The following is a 21,773-nucleotide window of genomic DNA, read 5'->3' on the forward strand; positions in this document are numbered from 1 at the left end:
AGTTCAGCAATTTCCAAAAAGGGAGGTGAGTGTGTGTGTGTACTCGAATAGATTACGACATTGAAGGAGCAGGACTTGAGACGAAAGTATATACAAGATAAATTTTGTACAGAAATAGCAGATATAGCCTGGAAGGGCTCTCATGTACAAGAAAAGCAAAACATACCACTACCTGATTTCATCACTATCAGTTTCTATCGATGAAGTTCGACTGTGGTGTTACAAGAATGCCGCACAGATGTGTTAGGAAAGGTTTCTGTCGCCGCAACATTCTTGATACCCTACAGTGATGTCGGTTTCTTACATAAATAATTCAAAATTCCCTTGACTAAAATTGAGAAGTGACACAAGTCACGTTCTCTTTGGTTAAACCTATGTTGAACCCACATGGCAAACTAAAAACAACACAAATCCAACACTAAGCTGATGGAACCGACATCAACGTATGGTAGCTTCTAGAGGCAACTTAATCAAGTGATAGAGCAAAGAGGTCGTTACGGACTATTCTGTTGAAGTCGATATTCCAAGAAAGCCTGCAAATATTCAAAATAACGCACTCTATTAGCCAGAGTAGAATTTGGTCAGTATTGCGAAGACACTCCATAAGCCACTCTCGAGAGTCATTGAAATGTCTCCGGAATGGATGCACACATTATGCAGATTGGTGTGAAATCCTCTTGGACATCGCCATGCTAAAGAGGTTCCCAACACTTGCAGAAACATGTAGAGATCGCATAAAGAAGCCTTATCAAATGCATGACTCCACCATGAAACGGAAGTTCATACTGGTAACATAATATGTCTACAGTATACAGTGTGCACCAGAGTCAAGCTCAGTTTAGGACATGAATTAAATCAGACATTAATTAGAGGATTCAAGAGAAGGGAGCTACCAAGTGGATGAGCTGGTCATCACATAAGACTTCAAGTTGGCGGGGAAACTGGACGAGCTCAGGCATGAATGTAGGTACCATCTTGGCCTGCCGGCCTTGGTGTGAATATTGCGAGGATAAAAATCCAACACAAATCCATCTCCCCGCTGAATAGCAACAAGTTTCAGATCAAGCATCACGACACAGCGTAGATGTATGCGCCTCAGATGTTGGTGACATCCTCAAAGCTCCATTAAGGCGGCCATGTAGAGTACATTCTGGACCAAATAACGTAACGGACAAGACGGTGTAACCAAATTTTTGTAGCCTGAAGGCGAAAGATAAAAATGATTTTGACTTGTAGAGTATTGACGTATTTGTAGAGGGGCATAATATGCCACAAGTTATCATATGCTCATCTTTAGTTTCTCCTACCAGAACGGGCACCACCTGCCAAAACCAAATGTCAAGCACAAAAGCTGAGTCTCAATAATAAGATAGTCCAGTCCGAATATTCACACCAAGACAGGAAGGCCAAGGTTCAACTGGATGTTCAACCAGAGGTTCAAAAATTGCAGAACATATCATGAGCATCACAGCCACATTAAAAAGTCACAGAAAGCCTTGCAAGTGCTAAGAGTTAATGTAAAAAAGCCAGAGTGAGAATTCTTACCCGACATAGCTCTGGCAAAGATTCTCATGAGACATGGCCTGAGTAATCAGCTTCTGCACCTGGGTTTTGACACTCAATCCAGGCTCCAGTTCCCGGCCATCGCCTCTGGGCTCAAGTAAGTGTGAGGCTGTGCTGGTGGGCATGAAATCATGACCAGTTAATTTATTACTCATGCGTGCCATAACAGCCACCGCTCGCTCATTTAGCACTTCATTTGCGTCTCCAAGCTGTCCCAAGGCCTGAAAAAATCAAAGTTAAAGAATCGGTCACATAAAGGTACAAATCAGGAAGATGTGCAAAACATCGAATCTACCCAATTAAAAAATGGAAGTCAACTCCAAACACATTGGCTTACAACAATGCCACTGGATGCAAGCAATTTCCAATTCTTGAACAGGTAGGATTCACTGTAATGCTTGAGTTTAAAGTACTGTGAGATAAGTGCTCTCCGAAAGAAATGTAGAACCAAACCTACTCATCAGAAAAGGAACCAAACCTGAAGCAATTCACGCTCTCGTGCACCGCGTTGTGGGGGAGAAGGAATATTAGAGGTTCTATTCCCTTCCTCTGTATTTCCATGTCCTCCAGCTCGACCCTGACCAGTTATGTGAGGTGGCTCGGGCAATGTGAATAGTCGCCAATTAATCAAGGGATCATGAACAAAAGCTTCCATCATTGCCATCACACTATCTTTGTTGGTCCTCAACACTTGCATGACATTCTCACAAGTGGATCGGAAATTCCCTTCTATTCCGCTCACTTCCATGGCTTTCACAAGCATACGAGTAAGTCTGAATGGCACCTGGAGACCAAAAACAGTTCTTATTGAGAACGAACAAGAAATTAGAAAAAGAAAAAGAAAAGAAAAGAAAAGAAAATATATATATATATATATATATATATATATATATAGTTTTAGGACACAGAATGTGATGTGCATCAACAAGAGAATTGGTAACGCATTGGGTTGACCGATGTTGAGGGTGAAAGATCCACCTTCTCCGGAAATTTCTCACGATTCATAGATGCTTCAAAGCAATCACCAAAATCAATGTGCAGGATCTTCCCACTGCAATGTACCCAGCACAAAATCAGCAATGGGGAGAAAATATACCATTAAACTCAAATAAAAAAATCTGCACAGCTAATCAGTGTATTTGGAAGGAACGGCATACAAGAGCAAAGTAAACCATTCACAATTCAGATTCCTCGAACCAAAACCAACTCAACATTAATAAAATTGGAACATCAGAAAGGGCAGTACCTATGACGGTCCAACATGAGATTGCTAGGATGTCTATCTCCAAGTCCAAGCAAATATCCAACCTGCCAGTCAACCATGATAGACGTTTCAAGGAAAATCAGGAAAAAATCTGGCCGCGCGTTACCTTTCATAAACATAAACTGGTATGAAGTGAACGCTTAACCTATCCAAAAGCACTCAGGAACAACAGACTACCCTTCAATATCACTACATACTTTGCAAAAAGTGCATGCATATACAGGGATAATCATACCATGCTCATGACAGCCAAGCTGCGGGTGTAATTAGTCCGACGGTCAAGCCAGACCTCAGAACTTCTGCTTTTCAGCCATAAAACCTTGAAAAAACACCCCAGACACAGTCTTAAGAACGACAAACTGAAATACAACTTACTCACCAGAGATAGACATGTATTATATAGTGATCCTACAGTGATAAAACGAAACATCACCAAGGGAAAGTATCGAGTAATACCTTAGCCAGGTCATTCCCAAGTGAATTGTCCAAAGCATGCTCAAATACTTCAACCTTAGCCATGAGTGTGAGCCTTTCATAATCAGGAGCAAACCCCAGCATTGTTCGGTGTTCCGCGTTCACAAGGACCTGTATAATTCAAGAAACCTTAGTGATTTATAATGAGAAATAAGTAATACACAGTTCTTGAGCTTTTCCTTCTACTTGCAGGATATTGCAAAATTTGAAACAAAGAGGTATCATCACACAAAATAATTGCACAAGCCATTCAAAAACGCTCTGCAAGGCTCACTAAATCACCAAAACATAGCATCGGTTACACACCTTGCGAGCATCACGATATTCGCGGATAAGGTGATGAAGAGTGTCACAATTCGGTACCCAGCCAATAAGACCGCTATTGGGTGAAAGGGGTATAACATCATAACGCTGAATTGATAGGTCTTTCTCCGCAGTAAGACGTGAATTCCCCAACAGTGTGTTTACCAGCCCAAATAACTACATCAGACAGACCAAAGGGATTCATTCACATCAAATCTAAGAGAATGAGAGATTCATAGAAGAATAAAGAAGACGGTAAGGTGACATTGCGTAGAGCACCAAGTTCATCTTCAAAACCGAATGCAGGACAGTAGTAAGACTGCCAAACCTGCATGACGCGCTCATCTTGACGCAAGTCTTCATGCCCTTTAAGAAGAAAATCGTAGTTTTTCCCGTTGTCGCCCTGGATGGTCAATCTCCTCGGACGCTGTTTGGAAGTGATGACAACAAGTTGGTGGGAGAACCCCGCAATCTTGACAAGAGGCGCAGCTGTTTTGTAGCAAATATATGAAGATCAGCGTTTTATGTCAATCATTAAGATAACAAAGACTCCCGTTGCACCAATCCATGAAAAATGGGACAATAAAACACTTGTCAAGCAGAGATTGAAATACTAACCAGCCCGATATGTTCCAGGAACAGCTAGCTCCAAATTTCGAGCTTCTAAAAGCTCGGGTGACACAGTCTGTTATCAGAAACACATCCATAATACCAGAAAGAGTTAGGATGTGTTACTGTTTGTTAGAATCGATGTACCGTATTATACGATTGTTTCATGATCAACGTAGTAGAATACAAATAAAATATGAAGATTAAGCCCAAGTAACTAAATGGTACAAGAAATTACCTGAAGCTCTAATGTTGTCAAGCTAGGAAGCTGCTTATTGATGCGCTTGAATACATGATAATAGAGATCCCAGGCCTACAGGCAAACGGAAGTTAGAATAAGTAAGAGTTATAACGCAAGCATGCCTAGTAGTGATTTTGCAAATTAAAGAATATTAAGGCAGATTGTTAGTGGCCGATTTATAGTGAAACCTGAGTAAGTTCCGCTTCCTTCCCGGTCCGCTTGTACTTCGTACAACATTCGTTTGCCTCTGCAAGTTCGCGTCCATAGTTCTGAACAAATTGTTGTTCCTTAACTGTCACAGGACCTTCGCGTTCGAGTAGAGCATGTAAAGGTTGCAGGCAGTTGAACATAGCATCCACATTCCTTTCCCCAAAATATAAGCGACTGGCTTCTTCAAGAGCTTCATGCCACATCTCATGCCAAAGTATTGCAACACGTATGAGCTCTTTGGAGACCAGCTGGGCCTGCACAAAATACAGTTCACCGTCAAAGATGTCAAACCCGCAGCATGAAAATAATACCGGCGTTTTAGTCCAAATAACACGCGTTCATCTACAAAAACATTTGACCCTCTAAATGATATGGGAAGAATATGACTATAAGTAGCAATGACAACCACTGACTTAATTTATACACAATGCTAAACAAAGCTTAACATATATTCTAGAGCAAGAAAGCAAAGAAAGCAAGAAACTTCTGGTACACTGTTTCCTTTTCTAAGAAATTACCTGCTCAACAAGTGTTCCACTGTGATGACGCACTTGATCAACAACATATTGAGCAGACTTTTGCCTAAGTGTACTAATGGATTTGCAAGCCACTAGCAGTGGATACATCAGCGCCTGCACGTAGAGAGCAGAACAAAAAAGGTGAAGCGTAAAATGATATTGCACTTTAGGCATGACGTTACTAAGTGCTGAACGATTTCTTCGTAGGCGATTGACTTCAACTAATCACATAAAACACTACAAACTAGAGCAAAATAATCAGAGCTCAACATGCCTGATCTCGGCCACAGAGAATCCTAATCAAGAAAACCAATGATACCTGTGGGTGACTTCGACCAATCCGAACAAGAAGTTGCTGAATAAGTGTGCGGACCGCAGGAGTATTGGAATGAATACGAGCAATTATCTGAGGAAGCACAGCCAACCATGTCTCAACTGGCACTAAATCAAAACCCTTCTGCAGTGCATCTTGCACATCTCGTGAGGCACCATGGTAGAACCAGAGGGTGAGCAGCCTCAATATATCCTGTTGAAAACAACAACCCGCAGTGGATCAACAACATGCCCATGATGTATGTAAATGAAAATGTTGTAAATTGAGGCCCAAAGAAAGATGTGGTTTGAAGGATAGAGATAGCTTCAAAAAACAGTAATCGCCAGCGGCGAGTACAAGAGGACTAAAAATCAAAAGATTGCTTATAACCTGAAGACAACCATCTCGGCCATTGTCTGCGGCTCCATTGGCAATTGATCGAAAGTAAGCACTAATAGCCAAAACCACATGGCGACCAGCAGCAGCATGTTGACCTCGAGAAGTGTAGGAGACAATAAGGGCTGTGTTAAAGAGAGCCCATTTATGCCATGCCTTTGCCCATTTGCTGGCATACTGTGTTGCAGACGACAGGTCTTTCAGAATCCCTAGTAGGCAAAGACATTAATGTCAGCGTACATAACTCATATGCTTATCATAGCTAGAAAGAATTATGGTGACAAAATGAGCAAGATGCTGGTGAGTCACAAAATGAATGAACCTATCATGGTCAATCGATACAAATGAAACCCTGAATTATCTGTGTACCTCGCACGGTCTCATCGTCTAACGAAGGGTTGAGGTGCCAACGCCATGCGCCTAACTTCAGATGTACACGCGCTAGAAGAGGCACACCCCCAACAGTCGAGCTAACATCAGAGGATGCATTTGGCATAAACAACCCGCTTACTTCAGCCACGTTTTGCTCTGTCAAATCCGCTGCTATTTCCTGTTTCAGAGAATACGAAAAGTACCATGGTCAGCAAACCTTAACAATTGCATCCAGCTTGACGATTCTCTACAAAACTTAACGCGAAACAGAATACAAACCTGAAGCCGAAGGAACGCGTCTCTCCTTTGTGTTTCATCCCCAAGAGACCACTGATACTTATAGTAAGCCAACATCACTTGTGGAGCACTCGCGAATGGAAGGTCATCAGGTGGGCTTGTTTCAGGATCATACTGTCAAGCACAAAAGCAAGCACTTTAGCACAACGATCCTTATCCACCCATGGTGAGTGTAAGCATCAACACAACCAAAAGAGATTTGCAGAGAGATGGAGTCACTAGATAATAATGGCGTCTAACCCCCCTAACTTTCCTTAAAGACCCCAGTGGGATACAGAATATCAAATTATAAAGAGTGAAGTACATATCGTCGTCGGGGTGCAGTGAGACCCCTGAGATACTAAAACTGGCCTGCTTCGTTCATCAGAATCACAATATAAACTAGAGGATAGGGTAAAGATATTCAACCTGAAGAAGTTTCACCAAGGTTGATCGAGCTTGGCGGTCTCGGCCGCTTTTGCGACACAAGGAAGCAAATTTAAGCCAGGTTTCCGTATCTTCAGTTCGTGGGAGCACCAATGTCCGAACAGCCAAAAGTGATTGCCATACCTGACCACCAAGATAAACCAGTGTGGAGACATAGGTGAGCCAAGGCAAATGCTCAATACATCTCATACAGTTCCTAAATGGTACATTGTTGTAATATAAAACAACATACACTCCGTCTTGTTGAAAAACATTCTATGCAAGAACTCACCTCAACTTTCCGCTTGGTGCCATGCATGCGATCCCGCCACATCTTCCGAATCAAATCAGCACGAGGTTCTTTTGGTGAAGGTAAAGAGAGGTACTCCATAACCTGCTCATGGAATCGAGCACTCATTAGATGTAATGAGTAGAAAAGACTTAGCGTTATCAATCAAAACAATCAGCACAAAATTCTGATAGTAAGATTCTCATAAAACTAAAATGCAGAAGATGTCAAGTTAATTACAAAATCGACGTTAAGCAAAACGAAGTGAAAGGATTGATTCTCACTTCTTCAAGCTCAGAAAGTTGTTGCACCCGAACCATGTTGCTGTACGCCCTGTCATAACTTTCTAAGACCTGTCCAGTAAATGAGGGAAGGAGAAGATTGAAGCAATTGTATGCACAGCAAGTAACAGACAAAGAAAAGGCAAACAGCATGTGAACAGATGGATATGAAGCCCAAATAACCATTTTAAAGACTTAATGATCGTCTAAAGGTCAACAAGCAACCCTCGCTGTAATTATACGAGATGTTTCATGGTGACCTGCAATGATAATCACTAATAATTATATCTTAATTACTACGAAGAGCGTATAACTATTGCAACTATTTCTTTTCCCCTCTCCACAACATAGTTTATTAAAAACACGTTACAAAACACCGTACCAGCGCTGCAAGCTCGGTGGCCAAACAATTACGTGCTTTTTGCACGCATTGACTAGCTTCTTGCATGGATTCATTGATTTCTCTATTAAATCCAGCAATTAACTCCCTGTACCTTGGGGAGTTGGGATCTACTGCATCCTGTCAACGAACACATCAAATACCACGACATTCAGCAAGACTAATTAGATCCAACTGTAACGTAATAAGAAGTCTTACAAAGTATACGTAGTGCGCCTAAAACCAGTGTATATTGGTGTTCGAATTGGAACTTACTGATTGACGCTTTGCGTCGACACTGCGTCGAACACATAGAACAGCTTTGAAGAAGGCACCGTCACTTGCTCCATTGCCGCTCCCGCTTGTATTCAGAGTCGGTAAATGGACCTGCGTGTTAGTTCCATCTTCTAAAAGAGTAACATACTTTTCCATCTCCTTCCAGTTTCCCATGTTCCACGCAGCACTAGCAGCCTGCAGGCAATATGGATCCGGATCAATGATCAGAGCAATTGAACTCGCTGGACTGGATTAAAACAAACGAGATGGTAAAGAAATTTGTCATCTGTTAAAGAAAGAGTCATCATTTGTTATAGCAAGAGGATGTAGTTCCTGCATGAAGCTCAATTGCTAACTCAAATTCGCACTCTATTAAGAATTTTAAAAGCACGTACAACTAGGAACTGAGAATGGGAATCCGGCTTGAGAAAACAAAGTGGTTCGAATAACAGTAAAATGGCGATTAAACACAATTCAGGTTTGAGTTACAAACCATAGGTGCCATTTCGTGGCAACGAGAAACTTCAACAGGGTTCCAACTGTCTCGACATAGAATGCTCAGCTCCTCCCATCGTGCCAGTGCTGCCAAACACCGCATTCGTCCTGCAACACACAACTCTCAGTCTCTTTGGATTTTATAATAATGATTGTCATTTTCTGGTTTCAGATCTGACCTCTATAACAAATCCTACTAAACACTAATCCAAATTACGCAGCACTTCACCATTAAGAAGATTACATGCACCGAGATACAAACCTAGTGTAGCTGACTGCAGTTCATCCGGGTTAGACTGGCACTGTAAAGCTTTTTTCTTGTAAGCCTCCAAGGCCAACTCCCAGTGTTGCAGCTTTTCATACCTGTGCAAGCATCCAGAAGATGGCTTCAGGAATTTCACACATTAACAGAAAAATCTTATATTAACTATTTCCACTCTTTGAGACTCACAGCAGTAAGAGGCAAGATGGAGTGAGTAATAGGTGTCATACCATGACTCCTTGAGATCAACTCGCAGGTGCTTCCGTGCATATGTCAAGATCCCCATGGCAGCCTGCCACAATAATAGAGAGAAAAGAATTTGCACAAATAATGATTACCATAAACATTCGCTGCAACAATGCATTTAAGTACATCTGTAGATATCCTTGAGTCAAAATCTAAGAATGTCACCGCGTAAAAATTTCTGTACAGGGTCATCAACAAAATCAAAGAATATACCTCATGTTGGTTCAATTGATTGTTAATGTGGATCAAGGCCTCAACCGCTGAAACAGGCTGAGGCTGGGTCTCCACAGTCAAGGCCTGGATTGCGTCAGAATCCATAGACTGTGCTCCTTCAAATTCCATTTCCTTGTAGTGCAAAGCCTTAGCGTAAGCATGACACTGTCCACAAAGGCACCATAAGCATTACGTTATCAACGTACCAAAGGCAACATGAAGAATGCTACAAAATGCAGATTCTACTCTTGAATCTTTTTACATTGTAAATTTACTCCATAAACTACGACGATCAATGACCCCTCATTGGTCAAAGTCATACAGACGACAAAAACATACCTTCTCTGCAAGTTGTCCAAGTGTTCGAATGTCAATTGGAAGTGGTTTTTCGTCATGCTCCATGAACTCAGCCTAATCTCATGAAACGACCCACTTGAATTAGAAGAGTTTCCAAAACTAAAGCTTTCCTATCTAAAAACCAGTCCAAACGATGTAACAAATGGTTATGGAGTTTAAGACAAATCACCAGATTAAGCAAAGACGCCAGAATCTCAGGAGGTATGTTAGGCGAAGAGAATGCAATCACTAGACTCCTCACTAGCTGTTCCTGGTGTTGAAGGTTAAGCTGTGACCAACAGCTGACAAAACCTGCTGCGAACAGTTCCCGGGCCACAAAAGGCTACAAACAACCCATGTAAATGGCATGTGAGATGATTGAGAAGAAACACACAAAAATTAACTTCAATAATTGTCTAGGTGATGGCCACGATGAAAATCAAACAGTAATCCTGAAAATTACAAGCACATTTCAATTATATGCAGCTCCCAAAACATGTAAGACAAAAAGATAAATACTGTATTCAAGTATGTACGTAAGCTTCTAACAACATAAACTTCCAAAACTACAATCGGAGTATAAATTTCAGAACGTCTTTTTAAAGACACTCACTTGTAATTGGGCAAGGCCTGCACAGGTTCGCAGTGGGCGTGACGGGGACTCTTTAAGAAGCTCCACACTGAAATGACGCATCCATTCTGTCCAGTCCTCTTTCGTGCTTCTTTGACTGGACTCCCATGCGATTCTCAAAGCCCCTTCATTCACCTGCCACCACAATGTCTCATGTCAAAATGCATGAGACCCGCTTCACAGAAAACTTCTGGGAAGAAGATACAACTCACTGCTCAAAAACAATTCACAGATTGGCTTATATTTTAAAAATACGACCTATTCTGGTGTCCTCCGACTATACTGACCACATAGAAGGGGTGAACAAAAAAAACAAAAAAAGGCAAGATGACTGAGGCATTATTACAGTACCGTCAGAGGACGTGAATTTCCAGAAGAATCAAAATTCTCCCCATCACAGACTTCGCCATCCCAATTAAGATTGTGGAACGATGGTGACGACGGAATACTTCCGTACGCAACAACAGGTGGTACAGTCGCCGGAGGAGTGGAATGGACATCCATGTATGCGGGCTCCCTTCGATTTAAACGAGTCTCCAAAGCATCAAACTGTGGATGCTGTTCATGGCACAGATCATAGTCATTTTGTTCCGATGAATTAATTAATATTTTTTTGAAAAAATTGAAACACTCAATGATGACTAGAAAAAAATGAGAAGTACTGAATACAAAAAGAAACACGTTCCACGAAAGTGTAACCTACATGTACATGATGACGTAACATGGGTTTCCGCACAGAGGGCACATAATAAGCAAAATCAGCTCCCATTGCCACCGCTAATGCACAAATAGTATCCACAGCGTCCTTGCGTAACTCATTAATGCTTCTGTGCATACACTTTGAAGTTAATGGATCACATAAAACAAAGAAATCGGTGGGTATAAAGGAAAAAGTTGGTTAACGATAGCGTCAATCTGTACATATTTTCCTCCAAGAAACCAAGAAACCTAACGGTGAATACCAAGAAAATGGGTATTTAAGGGAGAATCTCGAAAAGTTCAAATACGAGTAAAAATATATATCGATAGACCAACGTCCACGTTAATGTATATATGCACACATCGCCAGACCGAATTCCAAGTTTTTGAAGAAATTTACCCGTCAAGAACCCTGGTCAAAGGGAGTAAAACTGATGATACGAGTCCAGACACCTAATCAGAAAACGAAGCAACTGAATTAACCTCCTACAGTATGTTTACAATTATCTTACATCACAATTGGTGACAAGGCAGAAGAAAACATACTGAGAACAATGAGAATAAAACATGTGTATCACGAACAAAGTTAAATAAAAACGAAATTTATGCACACATGTGGGTCAATTTGAATACCTGCACACAAGGAAGCAGTCGACCAAGAGTTTTGATAGCTGCACGCCGGATTTCTAAGGGAGCATTTGAGACATCAGGCCTAAATAAGCGTACAAGAGCTGGAAGTATCAAGTACATATGCTCGTCAACACTACCTGGGTTCATCAGCAATACCTTAGCGTCAGTAGGACTAGCATCCCCATAGTATACCACAGCATGGGTCGAAACACAAAATATTGCTAGTGAAAATCATAAAAACACGAGCGACACAGTGTTGAAACACGTACCTCCAAGAACTTCAAAAGTATGTAGAACAGGGGGTACTTTCTTGTAATCACCAGTGCGCTCAGCATCAGTAAGAACAGTAACACAAAGGCGTAAAAACTCCGGCAAGTATCCCCGAAATTCATCATTTAATGCTAAACTAAGCTGTTCCACTAGATTCAACACCTGAATAACAGCAATTCAGATGTAAGTCGATGAATTTGAACTCCATTACGAGCATTCAAGAAACGAAACTTACATTTGGTCTGGTTACCCTATTGCATAAATCACACACTGACTAAAGAATCAAGATCACACAACGGTCAAAATGACCACGAACATATATTAGAAACATGAGGATGGATACTGACCGGTGAAATATTGCCTGCCTTAGCATTCGTATGTAGCATTGAAGGACCCGTTCTCGGTGAAAGAGGGAGCATCAACAGGTTCCAATATTCATGCACTAGCTTGAGAATCTCACCAAGATATTTTCTAATATGCTGCAGCCACGAGAGCAAAAATAAAGATGGTCATGTTCGAATGGATCGTAAAAGCACAGCAAGTGAAATTTTCAGAATAGAACATTAAACATATTCGTCAGCTAAATACGTGAATCTTTCCAACCTGCCTTCATAACCTCAAGCTTTCCTTCTACGTATATTACAGGACCAAAAAAAGTAAAAATCTGAAGTACGGGTAAGGACTCCCACCTGGCGTACAATGCTGACTAAAGAAGCAAGTTGCCAGAAACTGAATTCTCTGAGGACATCTTCGCAATTTCGTATAGTAAAAAAGAGTTCAGGAAGGACCTGGACCAAGGTGCTTAAAGACATCAGCAGCAATCAGAGACTTCACTTGCAACAAAACATCACAAGAAGTGATTCAGTACATAATGTAAACTCAGAACATGGCCTGTAAGAATGGGTTGGCACAAACCTTGGGAAGATAGGGAACACAGCTAAGTCCCATTGACTGCAAGCAAGACAAATTTTTAAAATTAGACGGGAAATATACCGAAGAGATCCAACCGCCCAATCTTCCCTCAAAACCTTGACATCATACTCAATTTTCTATCCAACATCTGAGCTGGAAGGAAAAAAACAGCATGAATTAAGATACAACGTGGACAGGATTAGCTGCCTTCTCAAGCAAAAAGATGAACAAATACTACAATAAAGCGACAGCGAGATGAGTGCAACAGATACCTTCAATATGTACATTAAGGAACCTACTACCCTGTGATGGTAACTGGACAAAGTGGGATCCCTAAGAACTCGCAGCAGAGCTTTGATGGCCACCTGAGAAACACACGAGATTGGTCATCAGAAGTCTCGCAGAACAAATTCAGCAAAATATCGAACACTAACTCGGAACAAGAAGCTAAGATATATGATTAGACTTGCTAAACATCAACATCATTTTAGACACACAAAAAACACGTACTGTAGGAAAGTAGTCTTCATTTGTGGTTAAAAGACCCCCAGATTGAAGAAGCTCGACAGGCACCTCCTCCAGGGATTGAGCATTATGAGTTCCGCTTTCAGCTCCATTAACCCGAGCTCCTTCTCCATGTGGACCTGGAAGGAACTGCTGATTTCGTTTGTGTTGATGAGGATCAAGAGCACCTATTATCCCTAAAACTTTGAGCACTTCTCTACGGGCTGAATCTGAAAGATCACTGTTGAGTAATCTCAAAAGTAGACCCAGCAAGTGTGGAAACTCCGTGTAAGGACGCACAACATATCTGCAAAATAGGGAGAAAAATACATATATAAATATGGAGTTCCCACATTAACTATACTTCCATATGAGTTCGTGAAAGCTTGTTGTCGATTAACACTTCCGAATAACGATGCGCTAGGGTGAATATTGATCGAAAGCCTTGCTTCACTAATACTTTTCCATTTAAAAACCTCTACCAGGCTCCACGCGCCAAAGTCAGCATAAGTCCAAGAAAGAACCAAGTGGTAATTCGCACATTGCGATGTTTCATAGCTAAAAGATTAAATTATTCTGATGTCATGGACCACTTTCACATATGTCACTTTTTTAATCTCCTCAGTGAGTCATGTTCATCATGGAAAACTATGTGCTTTCAGTACATAATTGACTTCACGTGAATTGTCGATCAAAGTTCTCAACTATTTCTACAATCGCAACAGGTGATGCGACAACTTACCCAGTGCTTTCAACAACTTTACCCAAGGTTGCCACTGCAACTTCACGCTTGCTGAATGATGTACCGTCCATAAGTGCTTCGACTATTGGACGCATTAGATCAGGCATATAACGTCTCAACGTACAACCACCCTAATCATGCAAACAAAAAGGATTATTAAATTCTAAGAATCACAATTTATTCCCAAGATTTGGATATCACCATCTGGCAGTGCTTACAATGTGAAATGATAATCAAGCCAGAGTTGCAACACTTTGATTTTAACTTGAACATTTAATTAACTTGAAAGAATATAACGGAAACATCCTAACAAAAGGTCTCTGATGTTACAGTCACATACCACTTTGGCAAGATCCCCGACAGTTGCGAGGACCCCAGCAATGACACCGTTATTTCCAGTTCCAACAGAACCTTCCTGTAACTTTTCCAATAGGGTCTGCAACGTAGAACGAAGGTGAGAGAACTAATACAAAAAGGCGAATCTAAAAAAAGATGATCCCGACTGAAGCCATGAATCTTAATACGTGTTCCTTCAACAAATCTCGGCAAAGCTCACCCGCAGAACCGGATCTATGTAGGGACCCATAAGCCGTTCACAAGCCTTGATTAAGCAGCCAAGCAGCTTTGCGCTTTCTTCTCTACTCTTGCTGTCAGCACTACCAAAAACATCCCCAACACAGCAAGAACAGAATATCAAATTTCAGCTTTGAGGAAAAAGACGGCCCAAAATCAGGCTCATATTGATCATATCTAAACGAGGCATCACTTTAAACACATATAAGCAAATTTCACTAAGAATGGCCATTGTGGCAGCATCATAAATGTTAGCTACTGAGGCAGAATCAGGCTGCAAAATTCATCACAGCTCCTGAGGGAGTCGCTCACCTGTGTCGAAGATCTGTCAGGAGCTGAACAAGATGTCGACGCAATGCTGGAAGTACATATGCTGGATTATGGTCAGCCAAACGACCAGCCATGGTTATAGTGAGCTCCCGCACTTCATAAGCCTTGAATTTGATGATAAAGTCACAAAGCACAATTTATAATTAGGAGCCATGCTTAAAAAAATATCATGTTATCCCTCTGTCTCATTTTAAATGTGAATTCAAACTAATACGAGACTAAACCAGACCCATTTTATCAGGGAAAAAACAGCTATCCCCTACACATGATTCTTCTGATGTCTGGTAAGTGCACCATAATGCGGCTTAACAACGCAACTTCTATCTAACACGTTCAACTACCAACTCATAACCCAACACCTCACGATCATCTTGGGCAACGAAACAACAATTCCACTACATTGACATGCTAATTCAAAGTCTAACTTACACAGGTCAGAAAAAATAAACTAATAGCAGAAGGTCCAGCAAATACAAGGTGCGAATCTAGACCAAGAAATTAAAACACAAACCTCGTCTGTAAGGGCAATGAAGATTGCCCGAAGGCTGTCTGCCTGGGCGAGATACTCGTCAAAACTGTGGTATTTGTGTAAAGACAAAAACACTGTTTTCCTTACACCCACATCAGGATCTGCCACAGCTGCTACTAACAGCTTCTCGAGAATCTGCAGAAGTTACAAAAATGATCAGGGGTTAACCAAGCTGCTTCCAATCACTCTTCCATACCGGTGCTTATTGATTGAGACACAAATTAAGAGAACTTGCATTGGCCGCACCAACCTCTTCAATAAGAAGTCGTCGGCGGCGTATCCCTACACCTGTGGTGCGACCACTGCGAGTATTTACAACTACAGGTGTAATGGCAATAAGTTCAACAATCTTAGAAGAGTGTTCCACAAGGTGAGAACAACACTCAGCAGCCTCTCTCCTAGTAGCTGCATCATCATCCTCCAAGTACACAATAACCGCCTCTCTCGCAAATTCCAAAAGTTCATGACCCTGTCCACAAACATACCCTTTCCACAATAAGTCCAAAGACCAAAAACATAAACAAAAACTCCCATTAAAGGATATTCGGCATTAAATCCAAAACCTCCATACTTGATTCCATGATACGAAGTACAAACGATAACACAACAAAGTACATTATCTACAAAATTATATGAACAAAGTGAGGTGATCCAAGGAGTCCATTCAAGAGAGAATTATATTTTAGATACAATGAATATAGTCAGTGAACTAATATAATTGAACAGACATAAATATAGCTGCCTAATTACTTGAAAACCCAATTCACTACGCCAATTGAAATAAACCTTCCCTTGACAAGTGAAATGGTCAAACGCACCCGAAGATCGAAGTTAGTTAGAGTGTTCAGTGCGAGCTGAGTTAAAGCGGGTCCCGAAATGTCCATAGTAGAAGGCATCCATGCATTTTTCAAGGGCCGCACAACAGGAGTAACTCCTCGTGTTGTCCGATACGGCGTTTTGGCCAATACAAATGAAATAGAGTCAAGAAGTCTTTCTTGAATCACTGGTAACAAGGAATCTATCCTGAATGCAACAAGAAGCACGCAGACCCATTCGTTAGACATTCTGTGCGTAGAAATTCTTCCTATGTGACTAGGTGTTACACCATACAGTAAAGCTTAAAATACGTAAACTCACAACAATATTGATATCAAAAGGTATCCTGTTTTGTATAATATTAGCGTATACCTGGAAGATATCTGCTTCAAAGCATGCACAAGAGTAGGAGTAAGACCCAAAGCAAACATGGAATCAAGTAAACCCTCAACATAAGGCTTCATGTCTGGTCCAATGGCATCTGCAAGAGCACCAACGCAGGCTACTGCCTCTAGGGAAGGCCGTCCACGACGAGGAGGATTTATCTGCACAAGGAGTTTCTCACATAACAGTCGAAAGATAAGTACCCAATGAATGCCAGTTGAACAGTTCAATAAGCCTACCTACATTTCTTCCAGAACTTGAACCATTTAAAAAAAGGACACAACATGGACATTACTCCTAGATATAAATGATTTACATCTTGAACGACACGGCTCAACACTGGCATAAAATCAGTAAATTGAAACAAAGTGGCAGCAAAATAGGATTCGCACCGCATCCTTCAAAATGCTCATAATAATAGGCAGGTATTCTTTCAACTCCTTGCCAACAGCACTAGCCATTTCAGCCAATGCGTGAAACCCACTTTCACGCTCATCAGCTTTACGCATGACATTCAACAAATGATCCATACATATCTGTTCGCCATCATCACAACCACACACCCCCACCCCCATCGAAGGGTAACAGTCATTATATGACACGCTGCAATTCACATAGGGAACAATACAAAAACATGCACACTCAAAATAAACCACCCAAAAACTGTAGAGTATTCCATACCACCACAGCCCTAAAGATACCTGACTTCAGCATACTAAAGTTGCTGGATGTTCTGCCTCACCTTAAGATAAGATGACACAAAGCGATCACGAAGAAAGTGAGCTATCCTTGGCAACAATGCAGTGATGCTCTGTCGCACTAATGGATTGCGGATTTCACGGTACTTGAGCACGAAACTAGCTACTTCTTTGTAGCGAGACATCATGAATTCTCCAGTGTTCCTGCTCCATGACAAAAACATAAATAAAAATTTAAAAAATAATGACTACGTTGCTAGTGGTAGAATTTAAAAGAGAAAATCCAGGGGCAACTCTAGGATCATTTCCAGATTTTGACTACCAAGTATGGTGAGAAGCATAACAGAGTACAATTCCATACTCACCGTAGCAACTCCCCAACTGCAAGCAAAGAACCATGAATACTCTCCACACTTGCACTTGGACCAAGTCCATCTTGGGTTCTTTCAAACATGCGATAATACCTGCCAACACATTTATGGGTAATCTGGTAAAATATAGATGCGCTGCAGAATCCTAAGAGCTGTAATAACCGTCAATAATCAACGACAAGAGAAGAGAAAGCGAGCTGGCACTTTCCAAACACAACAATAAACTAAATCAGAAGAGGCCATAACAAAAATATAAGACATAAAATCAAGTTGAACCAAGTGCATCAATTAAATATACCAAAAAAAAAAAAAAAAAAAAAAAAAGAAGAAGAAGAAGAAGAAGAATAAGATATCAAGAAACAAGAACGAAGTACAATACTCAATGACCCAAACTTACCATTGAACGCGCCACCGAGTCTCACGCTTTTCAATAACACAAAGACAGGCTCTCAAGGCCTTAACAGCAGCCTCTCGGACTTGCATTTTTGGATCCCTTAAAGCCACCCAAACGGCCTCTATAAAGTCCGAGACATGCACATTGAACACTGTCGGGGCATTCTCTGCCATTTCCTGCATGACAATCGAGGACAGACAGATAAATCTCCTTTACAGTGTGCATAAAGCTTATTCCTTCGCTAGAATTATCTTGTTCTTTGTCAACCTCGGAAAGAACTGAGGGCATTTAGCCTAACTTTCTTTGGCCACTTGTGACAGACCGTTGGAATAGTTTTTGGTCATTGTTCATAAACCATCCCCGCAATCACTTACATTTCTTAGAGGATTCCACCACAGAACAAGATCATTTCACGCCAGCAACCAGTTCTTTCACCACACCAAGAAAATGCAATGACAAGATAATTCGTATTTAACGTAGTCCTAGACAAGATAACTGCAACATCTGCAACATCACATAAAAAAATGACCAGATGAGCTAACCATGCAGAACCTGGGAAGAAACTAAGAGCAGAACAGGTGAAGTTACATGCCTTCAAAATTAGAACAGCAGCAAAACGATGATTCTCCACACGCGGTTCTTGAAGCCACTCCAAAGATTTCTTGACCTGAAGACAAGTGTATGTCACCCTGTATCAGATGACACACAACGCAGAAAATAATACAAAATTCGAACATGACGAGGCTGACGATGGTAAAGTACTTCATATTACTGAGAGTCGAACTAAAGCTAAATCAAGCACAGTTAGCAGGACCTCGGCCAACTGTAAAGACCTTCGCTCCACCTTCACATAGGCATCGAGCGTCGCAAGCCTCTTATTCAGCAGGTTTGTGCAATGAGCTACGTAAAAAAAGGTTTCAAAGGTGTGATTTAGTTAGGGTTCTGAAAGCATATCTCAAACCCTATTCTTCAGGTCCAATTTTGACAACACACCGGAATGATTCGGATTCAAATATGATAATAGGGTGGAACTATCGTCTAACTTCTGCAGCTACGAACGGAGACATTAACACTTCATCACGTGTAATGCGGTGTACGACATACCGACTAGGAACAAAGAGCGCAAATAAAATAGCATTGCGACATTTGCAATACTCCGGCAACAACGAACAAGATCATTTTCGGATTCAGTAATATACTAAATCCGATGCTTTGACTGGAGTTTTTACATGACACATTTTGAACACAGCGCTATGGTGTCAGCTACAGAACCATCCGAGTCTAAATAATTGATTTTGGAGAAAATACTTAAGTACACACCATACCTTGCAGGAAGGTTTGAGGAAACGTTAAGAGAAGGACAATCTATATTGGAACCGTGACCAGCACAATGTGCCGAAACTGTATCTCTCTATTTCATGTCTGAACCGCTTAGCCAGCGAAGAATCATTTCTAGAGTACGAAGCAACCCACAGTTGCCAACGAGTTACTACCCTCAGAAACACGGTATTATTCTAAAAACTGGCCCAGTCTGCAAGCTGAGAAAGGTACACACGAAAGATCCACTTTAATTCCTAAATCTTTAAACACCGTAAACCCCCCCCCCCATTTCCATTTCAGAACCATAGATCGGAGGATTACGAGTTCAACCGTTAACCCATCACAAATAAACTAAAGAGTCAGGATTTATGCGGCATATTAATGTAATGTGAAAATTGACTTGCAGCTTAACCCGTGAATGTAGTTTGGGGCTTTCGAGCTTGTCACTGAAAAGCGAAGCAATTTACCTGGTATTCAACAACATCAGCAGTAAGAGCACCGCCAGTAGCAGCCAAGTGGCCGAGTGCCCTGCTAGCATTGACCAGAACCTCGCTGTCCGTCTTGTGCTCGAAAATATGCCGCAGGTTGCTGGCGAATTTTGCAATTTTCGTGGCAATTTCTCCAAGCTGCAAATCTATGAGTTCGCGTATGGCACGAACACATGCCAGATTATCCCTAACTTCATCACTCTCCGCTAGAGTTTGAATCTTATCATACAGATTATCCATAAACCGTGTGAAGGCCTCCCCACCCAAGTCCCGCGCCTCCTCTTCCACATGCTTCGCCAGATTTTGTGAAGATCCTTCCTGCACACCAATCAACCCCTGAAATCACGCTCCCACCCTCTACTCTCTCTCTCTCTTTTTCTCTCTGCCTCTTCCTCCTTCCAATCTCAGTTCCTTAATCCCCTAATCTCCGAACTCACACCACCCCTCCACAAAATGGAAAACAAAACAAACCACAAAAATATAAAAAAAACATTAAAAAAATTAAAAAAGTAACCACAAAAAAGAACTCGCAAGTTCAAAAACCTGAACCCCTCAAATCCTCCAGCTGCCAGAATCCCAGTGTCCGTCGCCCCCAAACCCACAGAACCCACTATCCGAGACCCCAAACCAACAAAAAACCCACGATCCGCCTCCTCTGTCTTCTCGTCCGCATGCGAAAAACAATCTCAATCACAAACACCGCCGGCCATTTCCCAACTAGGATTTCACCACCGATGGAGCTTACCAGCAAGCGGCGCAGCGAGTCCGGCGCTCTATGGGGGCCCATTCCCACTGTCCCTGCGGCCATGGCAGGCAAGCGCAATAAGAAGCACGCGGCTCCCTCGCCTCTCTGTGTGTCGACTCGCCTCTACCCTCTACATGAAACACGCCATTGCAAATTCCCCCGTCGTCGCCATAGCCACCATCTGCAGCAGCTCCACCTCCTCTTCCGAGTCCACCTTCTCCTCCTCCTCCTCCCTTCTCCTTCCTCTCTCCTCCCTTCTTCTTCCTCTCTCCTCCCTTCTTCTTCCTCTCTCCTCCCTCCTCCTCCTCGTCCTCCTGCTCCTGCTCCTCCTCTTTGATGTCTAGTCTTGGTCGCAGTCGTCGTCTTCCGTGCTCCTTCTCTTCCAACTCCTCCTCCTCCTACATGATGGCTTCGTGTTCCTGGTTATCGTGATTATTCCTGCTGTTACCCCGACCCGAAATGGACGACTGCTCTGCTCACCCCCTGCGCTCCACAGCACTGCACTACCGGGGTAGAGAGGGGTAGAAGGGTGGAGTGGAGGACGACGACGAAGGAACTCACCCCCCAACCCCGGCGCGGCGCGCCCTTTGCCCTTGCCCTTGCCCGGCTGCCATGCACCCCCCTCACCCCCGCCCCCCGCAGTCGAGCCCACGGGTGTAGAGTTGCTATAGGCCACCACGGCTACATGGTCGCCGCTGACCCGTGCTCGGCACGGGTTGATTCGAATGCTGCGCCCCCGCGACAGCCAACGATCACTAGCATTTGTCGTCGTCGTCGTCGATGAGGCTCCGTTGATGGCTCGTTCGTTCGTTTGTTCGTTCTTTGGCATCCGTCCGTCTGTTCGTCCGTCCCCGTCGCACTGGTTTTCTTGGGGGTTTGGATGCCGAGCCAGGCAGGCAGGCAGGCCAGCCTCGGAGTGAGTTGAGTGCGCTGTGAGCATGGGGGGTCGAGAACGTGGGGTCTCTCCTTCATGGCAGCTTGACTTGGGAAGGAAG

General features: G+C 42.3%; 1 protein-coding gene across 1 annotated transcript; it reads right to left on the bottom strand.

The window, feature by feature from the left end:
• Window positions 1–52: 52 nt before the first annotated feature.
• LOC112284079 (serine/threonine-protein kinase TOR) lies at window positions 53–21,128 on the bottom strand. Its single transcript, XM_024523600.3, has 55 exons — window positions 20,779–21,128; window positions 20,013–20,351; window positions 18,818–18,892; window positions 18,229–18,401; window positions 17,826–17,924; window positions 17,505–17,664; window positions 17,155–17,298; window positions 16,751–16,923; window positions 16,381–16,585; window positions 15,813–16,031; window positions 15,545–15,697; window positions 15,016–15,137; window positions 14,687–14,786; window positions 14,471–14,566; window positions 14,131–14,261; window positions 13,395–13,695; window positions 13,157–13,249; window positions 12,888–12,923; window positions 12,662–12,760; window positions 12,320–12,451; window positions 11,972–12,134; window positions 11,706–11,839; window positions 11,473–11,525; window positions 11,077–11,200; window positions 10,725–10,931; window positions 10,356–10,508; window positions 9,933–10,085; window positions 9,746–9,817; window positions 9,407–9,571; window positions 9,178–9,239; window positions 8,948–9,048; window positions 8,684–8,793; window positions 8,191–8,385; window positions 7,918–8,055; window positions 7,539–7,607; window positions 7,258–7,359; window positions 6,969–7,109; window positions 6,543–6,674; window positions 6,261–6,441; window positions 5,886–6,100; window positions 5,502–5,708; window positions 5,183–5,296; window positions 4,643–4,918; window positions 4,452–4,526; window positions 4,223–4,289; window positions 3,933–4,093; window positions 3,608–3,781; window positions 3,284–3,412; window positions 3,063–3,146; window positions 2,810–2,871; window positions 2,542–2,614; window positions 2,042–2,347; window positions 1,546–1,784; window positions 894–1,322; window positions 53–533 (listed from the first exon to the last, which is right to left on the bottom strand). Exons 1-54 carry the CDS (start codon window positions 20,839–20,841, stop codon window positions 1,304–1,306), a joined length of 7,569 nt encoding a protein of 2,522 aa, XP_024379368.1. The 5' UTR covers window positions 20,842–21,128; the 3' UTR covers window positions 53–533; window positions 894–1,303.
• Window positions 21,129–21,773: the final 645 nt, after the last annotated feature.

The sequence above is a fragment of the Physcomitrium patens genome, chromosome 6 (assembly GCF_059467195.1).
Source record: "Physcomitrium patens ecotype Gransden chromosome 6, ASM5946719v1, whole genome shotgun sequence".
NCBI classification, from domain to species: domain Eukaryota; kingdom Viridiplantae; phylum Streptophyta; class Bryopsida; order Funariales; family Funariaceae; genus Physcomitrium; species Physcomitrium patens.